We start from the raw sequence: 14,937 nt of genomic DNA on the forward strand, positions 1-14,937 counted from the left end.
CAAGCATTCACATTCACAGATGTGTACATTTAATCCGGGTTTGTGAATCAAGGGAAATCAAGGGAAAGACATTTTCACACTTTATCATTTCTCTCGTCGGATCCCATAGGCATAGTATGCAATGATTTAAGCAATTGGATCAGTTCATACAGCAACACACACACAAGCAGCAACTACAAAATGTTGTTCTCTCTTTTTCTGTTTATGAACCCTCTCAGGACATATCATTGCTCCCTCTCAATAAGAATCTGTAATTGTTTTATGCACTGAGTAAAGAGACTCTTCATTTTGTGGCGTTCAGACCCAGGAAACATTTTAAGAGTCAGAACAGGATGCGGGTGACAGTAAAATTATATTGTCATCTACTCATTACACTGTTTTGAAAAAAAAAAAATGAAATCAACCAATTGCAACAATCATTTGTATTTTCCTTTCCTCTTTTTATTTTTAACCTTTACAAGGTGCTTCTGAAATTCATTATACTGACAAAGGTTTTGCTGAATGAGTGTGCTTTTATTGCCTGAATACGTCCATGTCACACTACTCTGTTTCACAGCAACACAGAAACTTTCTCACAAATTTCCCACTTTAGAAATGGACTACGTTATGAAATTAAACCTACAAAATAGCAATAATCACATCATTGTTTTCACTTTGACATTGTGGTTGAATAGACAAACCATGGTGTACAGCATCTGCAGATCTTTGTTTGACACTATGGGATTATTTCATGCATCACAAAATGCCAAAAGTAGGATTTCTCAAACAAGAAAAGAGAATGAAAACTTAAGCTGGCCTGTCAGTGTTTACATAGCAGCACCAATACCAAACTATTGAACACTATAGACATACTGTTAGTGTTTGCTGTTTCATAATGTATTTAGGACTAGGTGGCAATGAGATACTGATCATATACACTAAAAAAGATCTTAGCGTCTCACATTCAAAAAATCAAATGGAATGGTAAACTTCTCTGTAACACAATAAATAGCTCAACACTAATGAATCTCCAAAATGGTGAAATATAACAGCAGCAATTTAACAGCATGTCACAAGGACTTCTTCATGAAAAGTAACTAACAACCAAAAACATTCTGGGACTTTTTTCACTTGAATAAGTCACATATACAACCATATCACTTATATATAATAAAATATATAATAATCAATACATACTGTGCCTTTGGGTATCTTTTCATTTTATCAAATGCTTTATTTAGCTACAGTGAATGTGCTACATACTCTGACGTATTAGTTATTTGTCTCATTTACACTATCAAACCCTTTCCACTCAAAGCTATTAGTCTCTGTTCTCACCAATCAGACACATCCATGAAGTCCTCCAGTTCACTTATGGTTATTATATCACGAGGCCGCAACCTGGAGTGTGCTGGGTTATCATTTTCATACACTGAGCTTCCTGCAAGCTGGCTGTTGGTGTCATGCTCTGGGTATGACTCGTTTGAGCCATGTGTGTTATGAGCTGTGTGTACGTTGTATGTTTTGTCTGTATCATGGGCCGTGTCCATGTACGGAGTCTGCTCTGGGCTGTAGCTTTGCCCAACTGAGTTCTGTCCCCTCTCATTCTCTTGATATCCGCAGCTCTGGCTCTCTGTGACAGGCTCTGGGTCCTGGGAGAGTGTGGCAGGGACTGACAGTCCTGAGGATGACCTGTGGGGGGGCAAGGAGGAGACAGGTATGGGCTGGTAGCTTTGGTGATAACCCTGGTAGCCTTGGTACAGCACATAGGGCTTGCCAGCTGGAGCGGCCTGGGAGTGGGGCTGTTGCTGTGGCTTGACCTGCATTTGGGGTTGGGGTTGGAGCTGGGGCTGCGAATAAGCCGGCTGGGACTGGGGTCGAGAGCCACTCTGGGCTGACTGACGCACATTCAGCTGGACATACTTCCCTGTCTCAGGGTCAAAGAAAGTCTTGGTTTTCACCTGAACGGGCATGTCCACAACAAAGTATTGGCCAGACCCAAGGTCCTGCAGCACCTTACGCTGGGTCAGTGGGAAGGACTGGGCGTAACCTGACTCTACATGGTACTGTGTCACTGGGGCTGGATGGCTGGTGTGGTGCAGAGTGGGAGAAGAGGGAACACTAGCAACTGTTTTGGGTGTAACAGGGAGGGAGACGGGGGCAGTGGCATGAGGGGAGGCAACAGGGAGAGAGACGGGGGCAGTGGCATGAGGGGAAGCAACTGGGATAGAGACGGGAGCAGTGGCATGAGGGGAGGCAACAGGGAGAGAGACGGGGGCAGTGGCATGAGGGGAGGTATGGAAAGAGCGGTAAGAGGACTGCAGCTCTGGGTGGGAGGAGGGCACACTAGACTCTAATGTTGGGGCATGAGAGAGAGAGATGGGAGCGGAGAAATGGGGGGAAGCCCGGGCATGGCGGCTGGAGGAGCGTAGCTCAGTTGGGGAGGAAGGAATACTGGAGACAGCGCGGACTGGTTTCTCTACTGGAGTAGGGCTGTCTACCACAGCTTTAGACAACTCCTTCTTTATCCTCCGAGTGGTCAGCCTTTGTGCCCTGCGTAAGGCTTTCTCACTCTTTGGGGGCACAGTTGGAGGCTTTCCCAAAGACCGGGCCACATCACTGCTGAAACTACAGGCTGACTCTGGCCTTTCATAGTCGTACAACCCCCTTAGGTCTGCCAGGTCTGTGGCACTGGTGGCAAAACTCTCCACATCTTCTGATATATTGCTGATAACAGAGCGAGAGTCATCCTCATCCAAAGCTATGCTCCTCCTGGAGAAGGGCCTGTATTCTGGGAGAGGGGCTGTGTACTCCTGTGATGAGGATGCTGGCTGAGGAGTCAACGATTCTTTGACAGTGGGAAGTCTGTTGAACCCACTGACTGTGTCGTGGTGGATGGGAGTTCCAGCGCTGCGTCTCATTCTGTCCTGCTCCTCCTCTCCTCTGTCGGACCCCCTCCAGCTCTCCAGAGGCGAGCCGACCCTGAAATCTTCTCCAAAGTTCTTATGGAAGCGTGGTTTGACTGATTTGGTGAAAGAGGAGCCTCTCATGGTGTTATCCTTCACCCTGAACATGGTGGGCTTGGCTCCCAGAGCAGGAGAGGAGGTGTTGGAGCGGGGGAGAGCTGGAGCTGGAGATGGAGGGGCAGATGGCCTACTGTAGGATCCTGAGTCCTCAGTCAACTCTACGCCAGACAGGTCCACTCTTCTTTGGGAGGGTAAAGGGGAGCGTAGATCTCTATCTCTGGGTTTCCTCTCTGACTCTGTCGAGGTGATGGCATAGTACTGAAGAGCATCCATCCTCTGTGCTGCTCTTCTCTGCTCCTCCCTCCGAGAAGCTCTCTCTTCCTCTCTCTGGACTGCTAGCTTTTCTTCTTCTCTCTCTTTAGCCCTGCTCTCCTCCTCTTGTTGAGCTAGCATCCTCTCTCGTGCAACTCTCTTCTCCTCCTCTTTCTGTGCTGCTCGGCGCTCCTCCTCAAGCTGTCTCATTCTCTCCTCCTGAATTTCTTTGGCACGCTGTTCTTCTCTTTGTTTTGCTCTCTTTTCCTCTTTTTCAGCAACCCTCCTCTCCTCCTCCTCTTTCTGAGCTGCCATCCATTCTTCTTTTCTCTGTCTTTCTTTCTTCTGCTCCTCAATCTGTTTAATCCTTTTCTCCTCCGTAAATTGAGCAGCTTTCTCCTCCTCTCTCTGTTTTGCTTTCCTTTGCTCCTCAATAAGAGCGAGTCTCTTCTCCTCTCTCTGTTTGGCTCGCCTTTTCTCCTCAATCTGAGCAGCTCTCCTCTGCTCCTCTTCTTGAGCAGCTCTCTCTTCCTCTCTCTGTTTTGCTCTCCTCTCCTCCTCAATCTCTTTCATTCTCCTTTCCTCCTCTCTCAGCTTTGCTCTCCTCTCCTCCTCTTCTCGAGCAGCTCTCTCTTCCTCTAGCTGTTTTGCTTTTCTTTCTTCCTCTGCTCTCTGCTCTACTTCTCTCTGTTTTACTCGCCTCTCCTCAATCTTAAGAGCTATGGCCTCTCTCTCTCTTGCTCTCCTCTCCTCTTCTCTCTGAGCAGCTCTCCTCTCCTCCTCAACCAGAGCTGCTCTACTCTCCTCTTTGATCTGTTTTATTCTGATTTCTTCCGCTTTCTGTTTTGCTCTTTTCTCCTCTAACTGTTTTGCTCTTCTTTCCTCCTCAGCTTTCCGTTCGGCCTCTCTCTGTTTTGCAACAATTTCTTTTTCATGCTGAGTTGCTAGCCTTTCTTGTCTCTGTATTTTCATCCTCTCATCCTCAATTTTAGCAGCTCTCTCATTGTATTTTTGTTTTTCTATCTTCTCATCTTTTCTTTGAGTTGTTCTGCTTTCCTCCAAGTTGTACATTTGCCCCAAAGGGGGCTGTGGATGAGAATTGTTATCCATGGGTGGCATTCCTTCTGTTTTAGGGGGAAATAATTCTTCTTTAGGTCTTTCAACTTGGATGGAGTTGTCAAGTTGAGCTAGGTGTCGTGACAGAGAAGCGTTTCTTGTTTTGTTGATTGAGGAAAGTGAGGTTGGTGCTTGGGTGGGAGGATTGTGTGGCTGATAAATGCTTTGGTCTCCTTGTTGATTGAGTCTTTGGTTACCAGCTACAGCCACTTCTTGTTCTCCACTTCCTGGGTTCTTAAGGTGTGCTGGTGTTGGCTTGCTGCTCTCTTTGAGATCTTGTGTATGTGTATGTATTGCCCCAGAGTCTGTGACGCCTTCATTAGCTTTGACATCTGGAAGCATATTCTCTTGTCTCTCTTTCTCTCCCAGTTTGAACATCCCTGTCCTTTTGTGTTCTTTCTCCATAGTTGAAAATACTAAGGCTTTGGGCTCTTTGTTCACTTTGGTGCTGAGCTCTGTCTCTTTTGGCAAAGGTTTCTGTTTCACAGAGAGTTCTTGTGTGTCAGCAGTGAACACCGGGCGTCTACTATGACGAGTCTGTATTCTTGGAATAAATCCCTCTTTTTTGCTGGGAGGGAGATCCTGAATTGTGTCTGGCCGGTCCTCTGAAACAATCACTTTTAATCTGGCATAGTCTGCAATGGCTGATATCTCAGGTATAGTGGAGACCTTCTCTTTTGGTTTAGGTTTAACTTCAGGTTTGTAGTCAACATTTTCCTTAACTGTATGATCCCTTGTTGGATATAAATTCTTAGTACTCTGTCTTTCCTTTGATGATGTGCGATGTTTTCTTATATGAATAGCTTGACCTACCTCCATCTTTTCACTGTTATTGCTCTGTCTCTCTGTGGGACCATCACTCTGCTTTGAAACCGTCTTATCTTCCCTATTTATCCTTTTCAAATCCACATTTCTATCACTTGCCGAATTGGATTCCACAGTTCTCATTTTACCTTCATTCAACACAAAGGCTTCATTTCTAACACTTTTTGGTTCCCCTTGTAAGTGTGTTTCCTTGCTGATAGAGGCCTTGTCTGGAAGTAAACATGCAATGTCCTTTCTCTCTGATACTGCATCTGACATACCTCCAACATTTGCATTATCATTATATTGTCCATTGTTTGTTTCTATTACACCTTGCAATTGAAAGTAGTCTTCCTCCATTGGCTGTCTCTTTGTTTCATCCATTGTGGCCCCAACTGTCTTTACTTTTTCAGGCTTTCTATTTTCTAGTTGTGTATTCTCACTGGTTGGGGTCACGCTGTTGTGTTGATCACTGACTTTCAATGAATGGGCCCCCTGCCTCACACTGGATGACATATATCGAGCTTCCAAACTGTCTTTTATTGGTTTTGAGTCTTTGCTTGCTGGTGTGAGGAGTTTGGCTCGGTCCTCTTCTTTTGAGGTGCTCATTTTTTCTTCAGGACTTAGTACTGCGACTTGTTTATTTTCATTTACTGCACTCACACTGGTTGTGGGAATTTTAATGGTGGTATGTTTTCCTGTCACATTCTGGTTGTCTTTCTCAGTTTCTCCTGGCACAACTCGGATGGCAATGCAGCCTATATGCACATTTTCGTCCACTTGACTGTTGTCTCCACTGTGTTTCCCTGTATGCTGATTTGTTATAGATACATATGTGTTCTCATTTCCAGTTAAACTGTTAGGAGAACTGTCTTGTGGCTTCACCTCTGGTGGTGCCAAGTCATGTGTCTTTTCCACCAGTAGGGGTGCACTCTCTTCATCTATGTTCCTGCTTTTGGATGGATTCATGACACTTTTTGTCATATCTTCTTTCATTGGTGGTTGGACGTCATGCTTCATTAAACTTTCAGTATCACCTCTGTTGAAATTTTCCTGGTAGTTGGTAGTGGCCGCTTTGGCCACAGACTTCTCATTGATGTGTTGTGTTTGTGTTCTATGTGGTTTCCTATCTTCAATATCAACTTGTAATTGATCGTGCATATTGCTCATTGCTGAGTTCTCTTTTAACTTTTCATTTGTGTAGTCTTTAGCTTTTCTTGTGATTATTCCCTGTTTGAAGAGGAGGGGTTGAGTTTCAGCCAACACTTTATTTTTAGCAGGTTCAATCACTGCGGGGGGCTCATCTTCATCAGCCAGAGGGTCTTGGAGTCGTGTTTTGCTTTGGGACTTTTCTTTCATTGAAGAGCTTTCCTCCTGGAAAATGGTCCTTTCCTCATTGATCACATGTGTCTTGCATTTTAGAGGTTCCGTATTTGAGGTTTCTTCTTGCATATTTTCAGGATGATTATTTATACCAACTTCTGTTTTATTCTTTGCTGTAGGTCGTGCTTCCTGTACAGCTCTGTCCTTGTCCTTAACTATGCTAACAGAAACATCTTTTGAAGAGTCATTTTCTTTGCTTAGTTCAAGACCTGAGCTGGGGTGACATTTAACGTTACCAATTGGCTCAGTATTAGTGTGCTCTTTCTCTTTTGCCTGAGTTTCTTCTTGAGCTTTTTCTTCCATCTGACCATTGTTCATTGATGGATTTCTCTCTCTTACAGTTACCATTATTCCCATGATCTGCAAGCTGTCATCAGCCACAGTGGTCGCACCCTGACCAAAGACAAGTTTTAGTGAAGGTGCTGAATCTTCAGGAACTGCTTCACTTTTACTCTCAGCCTTGTCTTCAGTTTCAAGTTGGGAGCTTTCTATCTTATTCGCATTGACCATTAAACCTTCAGGTTTGACCAGTGCTTTAGCCTGTGATGGATCTTTCTTCTCATTGAGCAGATCAGTGTTTATTGCCGTTTTGCTTTTAAGTCCCTCTTGCTGTTTCTCAGAGTTTTCTCCATGATTTGCTTCCTGTTTTCCTAGGCTGTTAGGAGTCTGCTCTTTATTTTGTGTCGACTTGATTCCAGATTGCTCCTCTTTCTTCAGTCTGTTCGACCCTTCATCTATGCTCTTGGCATTACTTTCAACCTGTTCTGGTTCTCTGGGTGGTTGCATCAGAGTGTCATTGCTCTTCAGTGGTTCTTTGGGAACTTGTTTCAGTGAGTGGTCTAACCGACTGGTGGCTGTTGAAGACTTGACTGGTGCGGTAGCAGAGCTGGGAGGTGAAAGAGACTTGACTAGTTCCATCTTCATCCCCGAAGGCCCCATCTGTTTCTTTGGTGTAATAATTGTATTTTCATGTCTGCTAGAGACATCCAGTGATGGTGGTTTCTGTCTTACATTGTTACTCTGACTCTTAGTGGTATTTTTGGGTAAAAATCCATCTCGTATAGCAAAACCCTTTTCTTTAATTGCTGAAATCTCCTTTTCAGCATGAGCCTTTATTTTGGAAGTCAATATCTCCTGCTTGGTCTGAGCTCTCTCCTTGTAAGACAAAGCTCTGGGTGGGGTATAATGTGTATCCTTACCTGGAACTACACTATGCTCAGTTGGCTTGGGCTTCCTTTCAAGGGGGATGGGTTTAACATAATCAGAATTTCTTTGCAGTGAAACATCAATGTTATGTTTCAGAGGATCACATTTTTCATAATTTTCATTCATAACCCTGTCATCTTTTACTTTATCAATAACTGTCTCACTATTTGTTCTTTTATTCACAGGTGGAGGTAAATCATTTGTACTAGATAATTTGAATTCTTTGGATGACTCACTGTAAACATATTGGTTTTCTTTGACCTCATCATATTTAAGGCTCACTTCTCTCTCCTGATTTTCTGTTTTAGCCATAGCAACTCTGCTTATAGGGCTGCTTTCATCCTTTGATTTATTGTTATTCATTGTCTCTTCAACTTTATCAAGAGCTAAAGCTGACGTTTGACTGTCATCCTTTGAAGAAACATTGGCTGCAGTGTATGGTTTGCTTCTATTTGTTGAAATTGTATTACTAAAACCATATTTCTCTCTAACACGATCATAATCATCAGCCCCTCTGTTAGCTTTTACTCTATTCTTGCTGACAGCTGAGTCTTCATTCTGTTGATGCAGTTGTGTTGCCTGATCATGTTCTTTGCACTCAACATCTTTATTTGTAGTGTCATCTTCCTTTGTGAAGACTGTATTTCTGACTTTTTGTTTTTGCTCTCCTCTCATTTTCTCCTTTATTTTGGCCAACTCTGCTTTAGCTTTAGCTAATTCTGTTTTAACTTGCTCAACTTTATCTGGCTCATGTTTGGCCTGCTCTGTCTCTGATAGTTTTGCCTTGGATTTAGCTGACTCTTCTTTCATTTTCTCTATTTTAGCTAGCTCTGCTTTAGCTAACTCCGCTTTGGCCTGTTCCGCCTTTGCCTGCTCGGCTTTAGCTATCTCTGCTCTAGGTCGTTCTGCGCTGACCTGTCCTGCTTGAATTAGCTCAGCCTCTTTTACTTCCTCTATTTGAATGTGGTCTGCTTTGACCTTTCCCGCTGAAACCAGCTTTGCCTTATCTTGTTCTGCTTTGGCCTGTTGCACTTTCATCTGCTCTAGTTTGGCCTGTTCTAGTTTAGCTTGCTCTGCTTTGATCCTTTCTACTCTGATTTGTTCTGCTCTTATCCGCTCTGCTTCAGCTTGTTTTGCTCTTATCCGCTCTGCTTCAGCTTGTTCTGCTTTTATCCGCTCTGCTTCAGCTTGTTCTACTCTTAACCGGTGTGCTTCAGCTTGTTCTGCTCTTATCCGCTCTGCTTCAGCTTGTTCTGCTCTTAACCGCTCTGCTTCAGCTTGTTTTGCTCGTATCCGCTCTGCTTCAGCTTGTTCTACTCTTATCCGCTCTGCTTCAGCTTGTTCTGCTCTTAACCGTTGTGCTTCAGCTTGTTCTGCTCTTAACCGCTCTGCTTCAGCTTGTTTTGCTCGTATTCGCTCTGCTTCAGCTTGTTCTACTCTTATCCGCTCTGCTTCAGCTTGTTCTGCTCTTATCCGTTGTGCTTCAGCTTGTTCTGCTCTTAACCGCTCTGCTTCAGCTTGTTTTGCTTGTATCCGCTCTGCTTCAGCTTGTTCTGCTCTTAACCGTTGTGCTTCAGCTTGTTCTGCTCTTAACCGCTCTGCTTCAGCTTGTTTTGCTCGTATTCGCTCTGCTTCAGCTTGTTCTACTCTTATCCGCTCTGCTTCAGCTTGTTCTGCTCTTATCCGCTCTGCTTCAACTTGCTCTGCTCTGATCCTTTCTCGTCTGGCCTGTTCAGCTTGAGCTTGCTTGGCCCTCCCTGCCTGCTCAGCCATTGCTAGTTCAGCTTTGATATGTTCTTCTTTTATCCTCTCTGCTTCAGCTTGTTCTGCTTTGACCTCACCCTGCTCTCCTCTGGTGTGCTCTGCTCTTGCTCCCTCTGTTTTGTTTTTTTGCTCTACTTTTACCTCCTGTTCTCTGGTTTGCTCTGCTTTTGTCTGTTCTTCTCTGGCCCGTTCTGCCTGTTCTTCCCATCTCTGCTCATGTTCTGCTTTAATATTGGCCTCCTCTGCCTTTAGATGCTCTACTTCTGTCTGTTTTGCCCGATCCTGCTCTGTCAATTCTGTTTTGGCCTGTTCTGCTTTGACTTCCTCTATACCAGTCTGACCTGCTATAATTAACTCTGGTCTAGCCGACTCTGCTTTGGGCTGTGCCACTTGAGCCAAATCTGCATGCTGTGCTTTAGCCAGCTCTGCTTGGGCATGCTCTGCTTGTATCTGTTCTGCCCTGGCCTGTTCAGCTGTCACCTCAAGATATTGTCTATCTTTCACCTGATTTGCCAATGTAGGGGCAGATGATTTGTCAGGGCTAGATAATGAATTGCTCTGCATATTGTGGTCATACTGTTGTTTAGCCTCTTTTTGTTGGAATCTTGGCACTTCATTCTCATTGAGCAAAGGCATAAATTGTTTTCTCTGAGCGGTTTCTTGTTGCATGAAAGCAATGTCTTCATTTGAATAAAATGTCTGTTGTTTTCTGTAGCCTTGCTCTGTACTTCTGTGTGGAAGATAATTCTGCATCAGATAATTCTCTTTCATTTCATGTTCTTCATTGTGTCCATAGTAGTTTTGAAGTTCGTATTTGTCCTTTAATGTTCCGGGTTGCTGTTTTCCATTGACTGGAGCGTCTCTGAGCACAGAGTCAGTACTAAGTGGAGCATATTGCTGCAGTTGGTTTGACAGGTTAGGATTGACCAATGTGTGATAGGGATTGTGGAACACAGCCTGTTGTGGATGTGAAGAGGTTCCTACAGCCAAACTCCCCCTCAACTCTGTGTTCTCTTGTTCTTTACTTATATTCCACTTGTTTTCTCCCCCGTGTTTGTCTCTGGGTGAGTGGAATTCATCCTTTATCATAGCTGCTCTTTGGAAAGACTGTGCATATTGGTCTTTCTCTGTTAAAGCAGGTATCTCTCCTTTCCATGGAGAGAAAGGTGCTTTCAGACCGAGCATCTCTGTGTCTTGGCTACTTGTGTTACTGACACAAAGCTGCTGTCTCCACCTTTCCTGGGAGGATACATCACTGTAACCATATTTGTTCTCTTTGACTTGTTCATATCTATCCACTTTTGCAAATACCCCCCCTGATGATTCACTGAAATCCTGCGCAGTCTTTGTCTTACTTATTAGATATTCTCTTTTTTGATTGGTGTAGTCAGCATTTAATCTGGGCGTGTCCATAGTTGAATAGGATGGCTTAGGGCTTATATTAGGTTTAGGGTGAGGCGAAGTAACCATGGACAGTATATTCGGGACACCTGAGTTTGTCTGCCTGTACACATCACCCGCCAGGGTTTCTATTTTATCAATCTGGCCCTGCTTATAGGGAGTAAATGATGATAAGTCCTCACAGAGATTCTGTCCATTAGCCATCTGATTGCTAGTGTAATTTTCCTGCATGAGGCCACTGAACCCAGTATGATGAACCATCTCACCTTGCATCTGAGCTGTCAGGTAATCACTTGAAGTGTACTCTGAATTTTGGCCTATATGTGCTGTTGTAGGTTGGGAAGTTAATGCCGTAAATGGCAGTCCAGGGCTATGATGCGCTTGTAAAAGTTGATGTGACGCGGCATCTGTCATGCCGGGTTCCTTCTGTACAATCACCTGGGGAATTTGGACATCTGGGTCTGGGAAATCAGGGATATCTATCACGGTGTCTCTGGGCTCATTGACATCCTGGTTAGAGGGCTGTTTGTGTTTGTCCATTATGTCCAAGCCTTTAAATTTGGTAGGACTGTAGGTGCTTTTCACTCTCTTCCTGTTGTCTTTGAGGTTGAAGAGAAGGCTCGTCGCCCTGGATTTGTAGCTGGACATCCTAACATCAGGTGTTGCTCCCCTGCTCTCAGCCCGTACAGGGGGGTGTTCCACAGTTAGGGGTGAAACTGCATACTGCTGGACTTCTGATGTCTCTGTTTCTTGATGTGTATGGATTACAGGTGTCAGCAGCTGGCTGATGTTAAAGGGAGTTGTGCTAGTGTTACTGCTGACAACATTTTGTGGCACTGTTACTGTGGTATTGTTGTTGCCAAAGGGTATTAAACTACTATGTAGTACACCCTGCTGATTTGCTGTCATCTCCATTGTAATGTTTTGCTCTGATGTCATCATTGTGAGCTTCTGCTGGAGGCCACTGAAGGAGCTGAGAGTGTCTCGGACACGTCGAGACATCTCAATGGTAGGTGAGACAGTTGATGGCCGTTGCGATGGGAGCCTGTTACTTCCCAGGCTCTGTGTCCTTTTCCAGTTGGGATAATGTCCTGCCAACTCTGACTCACAGCGCTTCTCCACAGCAGAGGCTTTGTGCAGCATTGTGGACGCTGAGGTGGAGCGTGGAGGAGGGGGGGGAGGTGGAGGAGCCACTGGCGCAATGGTTTTCCTCTGAGGTCTAACCCCTCTTTCATCAAACATGGAGGGACCCTGTAGTTGGGCCCCTAGTGATAGCTCCTTGTACATAGGGGTCTCATACCATTTAGGGAACTCTGAACGGGGCATAAACCCTGAGACTTCTCCTTGTTGGAAGGGAAACCTGTTATGGTCCCTCCACACCTTGAAGGGGCTAAATTCACTGTGCATAAAGAAGTTGGAGTTAGAGCTGACCTGTGTTGACATGCTGTGTTTACTGTGGGAAGATCTCATAAAAGAAGATGTAGAATTCATGTGAGCCATTGCAGTAGCTACTTCAGAGGAGTAGAAGCTGTTATCTTGGGACGAGAAGGGGCCAGCTGAGGGGAAAGGGCCACTGTTAAAGTTTTGGTGGTATGCTGAGGAGAATTCAGAGAGTTCCCTCTGGATGCTCATCAGAGCTGATTTGTCCCAGCTTGTCTCATTACTCCACTCCCTGAGTTTACCATCCGCCCCCACTCCATCTCTGTAGCCCTCAGAGTTAAAAGCCTTGATAAGAGAAGAGACTCTGGAGCGGCTCCTGCGTTGCTGTGAACTCAACTCTGTGGCTCCATTACTAAGGAAGGACAGATTTTCTTCCTTCAGAGATTTCTCTTGCTGCGACATTTCCACAAATGAGTGCTGGAATGTGGCAGAAACCCCCCCTTCTGTCCTTCCCTCCCCATAGACGCCCCACTGTGGATCCGCGCTGGTCTCCGCCCCATATATTCCCCCATGGATCCAGTCCTGTCCATACTGCTGCACCCTGAGGCTGAAGCTCTCATGGGCAGCTCTCTTAAGTTCCTCCCTCTCACTGTCCTCCTTGTCCCTGTCCTGGCCACTTTTGCTAAAGGCCTGCTGTCTCTCTCTCTGGGCGGAGGGGGAAGAGGCGCAGAGGTCCGAGTCATTATAAACAGCCTCATCTCCAATGCAGAGGCTCCTGAATGCTCGGTCGGTCAAATTGCTGACCTCACGATCCGTCTCATCCAGAAAGGACCCACCACTGGAGGTGTCACTGTAGCCGCCATCGCTGTGCTTTCGATGTCCGCCACTCCTTCGCCCTGAGTGGCGCTTCTCCACTGAAGTCATGATGCAGACTCACTCACAAAGAGTTCATTCTTCTGCTCAGTTGCTCAGTCATTCATACAAACATACTCACACAGACCTCAACATTACACACACTCTCTGCCAGTGGAACTTTCAGGGTTTGGGACCCCCTGTCAGGATGTTTGACCACCGGTAGCTCCTAAGACATTGTGCATTTGAGTTGTTCTCTGTCCAAAAAAGTCGTGGAATTCCTTACTTTCCTGCAGGAGAAGAGAAAGGAGAATTAGTCTGGACATGATCATCACTGTCACACATCTAGGCATACAAATCTATCACTAAACAAAGCAGTTTGATGTGGTGTTTTCATGTGGTGGGTGATGTATTTGTGTTTTGATAAATTGGAAGTTATATTCTTTCATATGAAGTTATCATTTAGTCTTAATATGGGAAAGAATCCAGCGCCTAGGATGTGCTTGGCCTTTTAAAAAATTGCTACCCTCAAGGGTGATTTCTTGTGGTGTTTTTCATTTTAGTGATTGCTGGCCTTTACAAGAATCTTTTTCCTGTGCATTAAGCAGCAATGTACTGTATGTGGTTCTGAAAACAGCCCTGTAAATCCTCCCACTCAATCACACTGACCTTCAGGGACATGTTGGGAATAAAACTATCCTGTTGCTAGGCACAGTAAAGACAGAACCCAGCCTCACGTGAGTTATTTTAGGAAAGGAGGGACACTTCCCATACAAACTCAGATGATCACACACACACACACACACACACACATCCCCACAACATGTGCTTATAATAGTGAGCTGAAAGGATTCTTACGTGTTCAATCATCATCATTGGTAAATCATCATTAGATTTCATTTCGATTTCATTTGTATAGCTAAAGATTAACATCAGTTTAATAATATTCAAGGGCTTAGATGATCTTAGAAAAGAAGTGCGGATTCAATATCAACTGTGTTAACAGTATATCTTTCTAAGAGGCCTCGTGAGCTAGACCTCCCAGCTGCTTTAGTTCTTTGGGTCAAAGAGTCAAAGTGTCTGCTTAGGACCAGGCAGACTGTGATATTGCATTGGAAACTAATCTTCCAGCCAGTTTTACAAGCACGGAGAGAGCAGGTGGAAAGTGTACCAAAATATCCTTAAGTAGAAGAGTCGTTACTTGGCTGAGAGTAAAATTACTGGTGTAAAAATCTACTTAAGAAACAATTAAAAGTACCTCATTTAAAATGTATTCAGAGTACACTTACTGAGTTACAAAAAAAAACTTTACAAGTATAAATCATCAATTTAGAGATGGTTTCTGTACAGACATCTCCCTTCACAAACATAATCAGTATTTTAAGAACTGTAAATCTAAAATGCTCAAGGCCATGGTTGAGGGCTAGGGAGGTGATCTGGATCTGTTAACACTCTGACTTTCCCTAAGTGCAATGCTTATGGAGAGACTTCAAAATTTGTACTCTGCAACAAATGTGATGTAAAATGTAGCAAGGAATAACACTCAAGTCAAAATATACTTTAGTAAAATACTAATTTAAAAAAAATACTCACAGAAATACACAAAAAAAGCCCTAACCCTCAATTACAGTATCAACAGTACAGTAATTGCAATTTGTTAGTTCCACCCTGGGCAGACAGATTACTTATCTCCCACTTAAACTGTTGTGTATCTGCTACTGCTATTTCAATAAAACTTATTGACATTTTAGTTGTTAGAAACACTTATTTGCTA

At 44.3% G+C, this 14,937-nt stretch overlaps 1 protein-coding gene across 1 annotated transcript; it reads right to left on the reverse strand.

Annotated features, from left to right (window-relative positions):
* Positions 1–1,313: 1,313 nt before the first annotated feature.
* On the reverse strand, positions 1,314–13,235 carry cunh10orf71 (chromosome unknown C10orf71 homolog). Its single transcript, XM_071521335.1, has 2 exons — positions 11,370–13,235; positions 1,314–3,476 (listed from the first exon to the last, which is right to left on the reverse strand). The coding sequence occupies exons 1-2, from the start codon at positions 13,233–13,235 to the stop codon at positions 1,314–1,316; spliced, it is 4,029 nt and encodes a 1,342-aa protein (XP_071377436.1).
* Between the last annotated feature and the right edge of the window lie 1,702 nt (positions 13,236–14,937).

Source organism: Centroberyx affinis, unplaced genomic scaffold (genome assembly GCF_046629955.1).
Source record: "Centroberyx affinis isolate AG114_WGS23_722 - 3 ecotype Tasmania unplaced genomic scaffold, CSIRO-AGI_Caff_v1 ptg000885l_1, whole genome shotgun sequence".
Classification (NCBI taxonomy): domain Eukaryota; kingdom Metazoa; phylum Chordata; class Actinopteri; order Beryciformes; family Berycidae; genus Centroberyx; species Centroberyx affinis.

Excerpts from the sequence above, each read along its gene's own strand:
- cunh10orf71 (XM_071521335.1), bottom strand. The coding sequence starts at position 13,235 with ATGACTTCAGTGGAGAAGCGCCACTCAGGGCGAAGGAGTGGCGGACAT. Across the intron at positions 3,477-11,369 it reads CAGATGTCCAAATTCCCCAG|GAGGAGAGAATGAGACAGCT; the intron begins GTGATTGTACAG and ends AAAGAAATTCAG.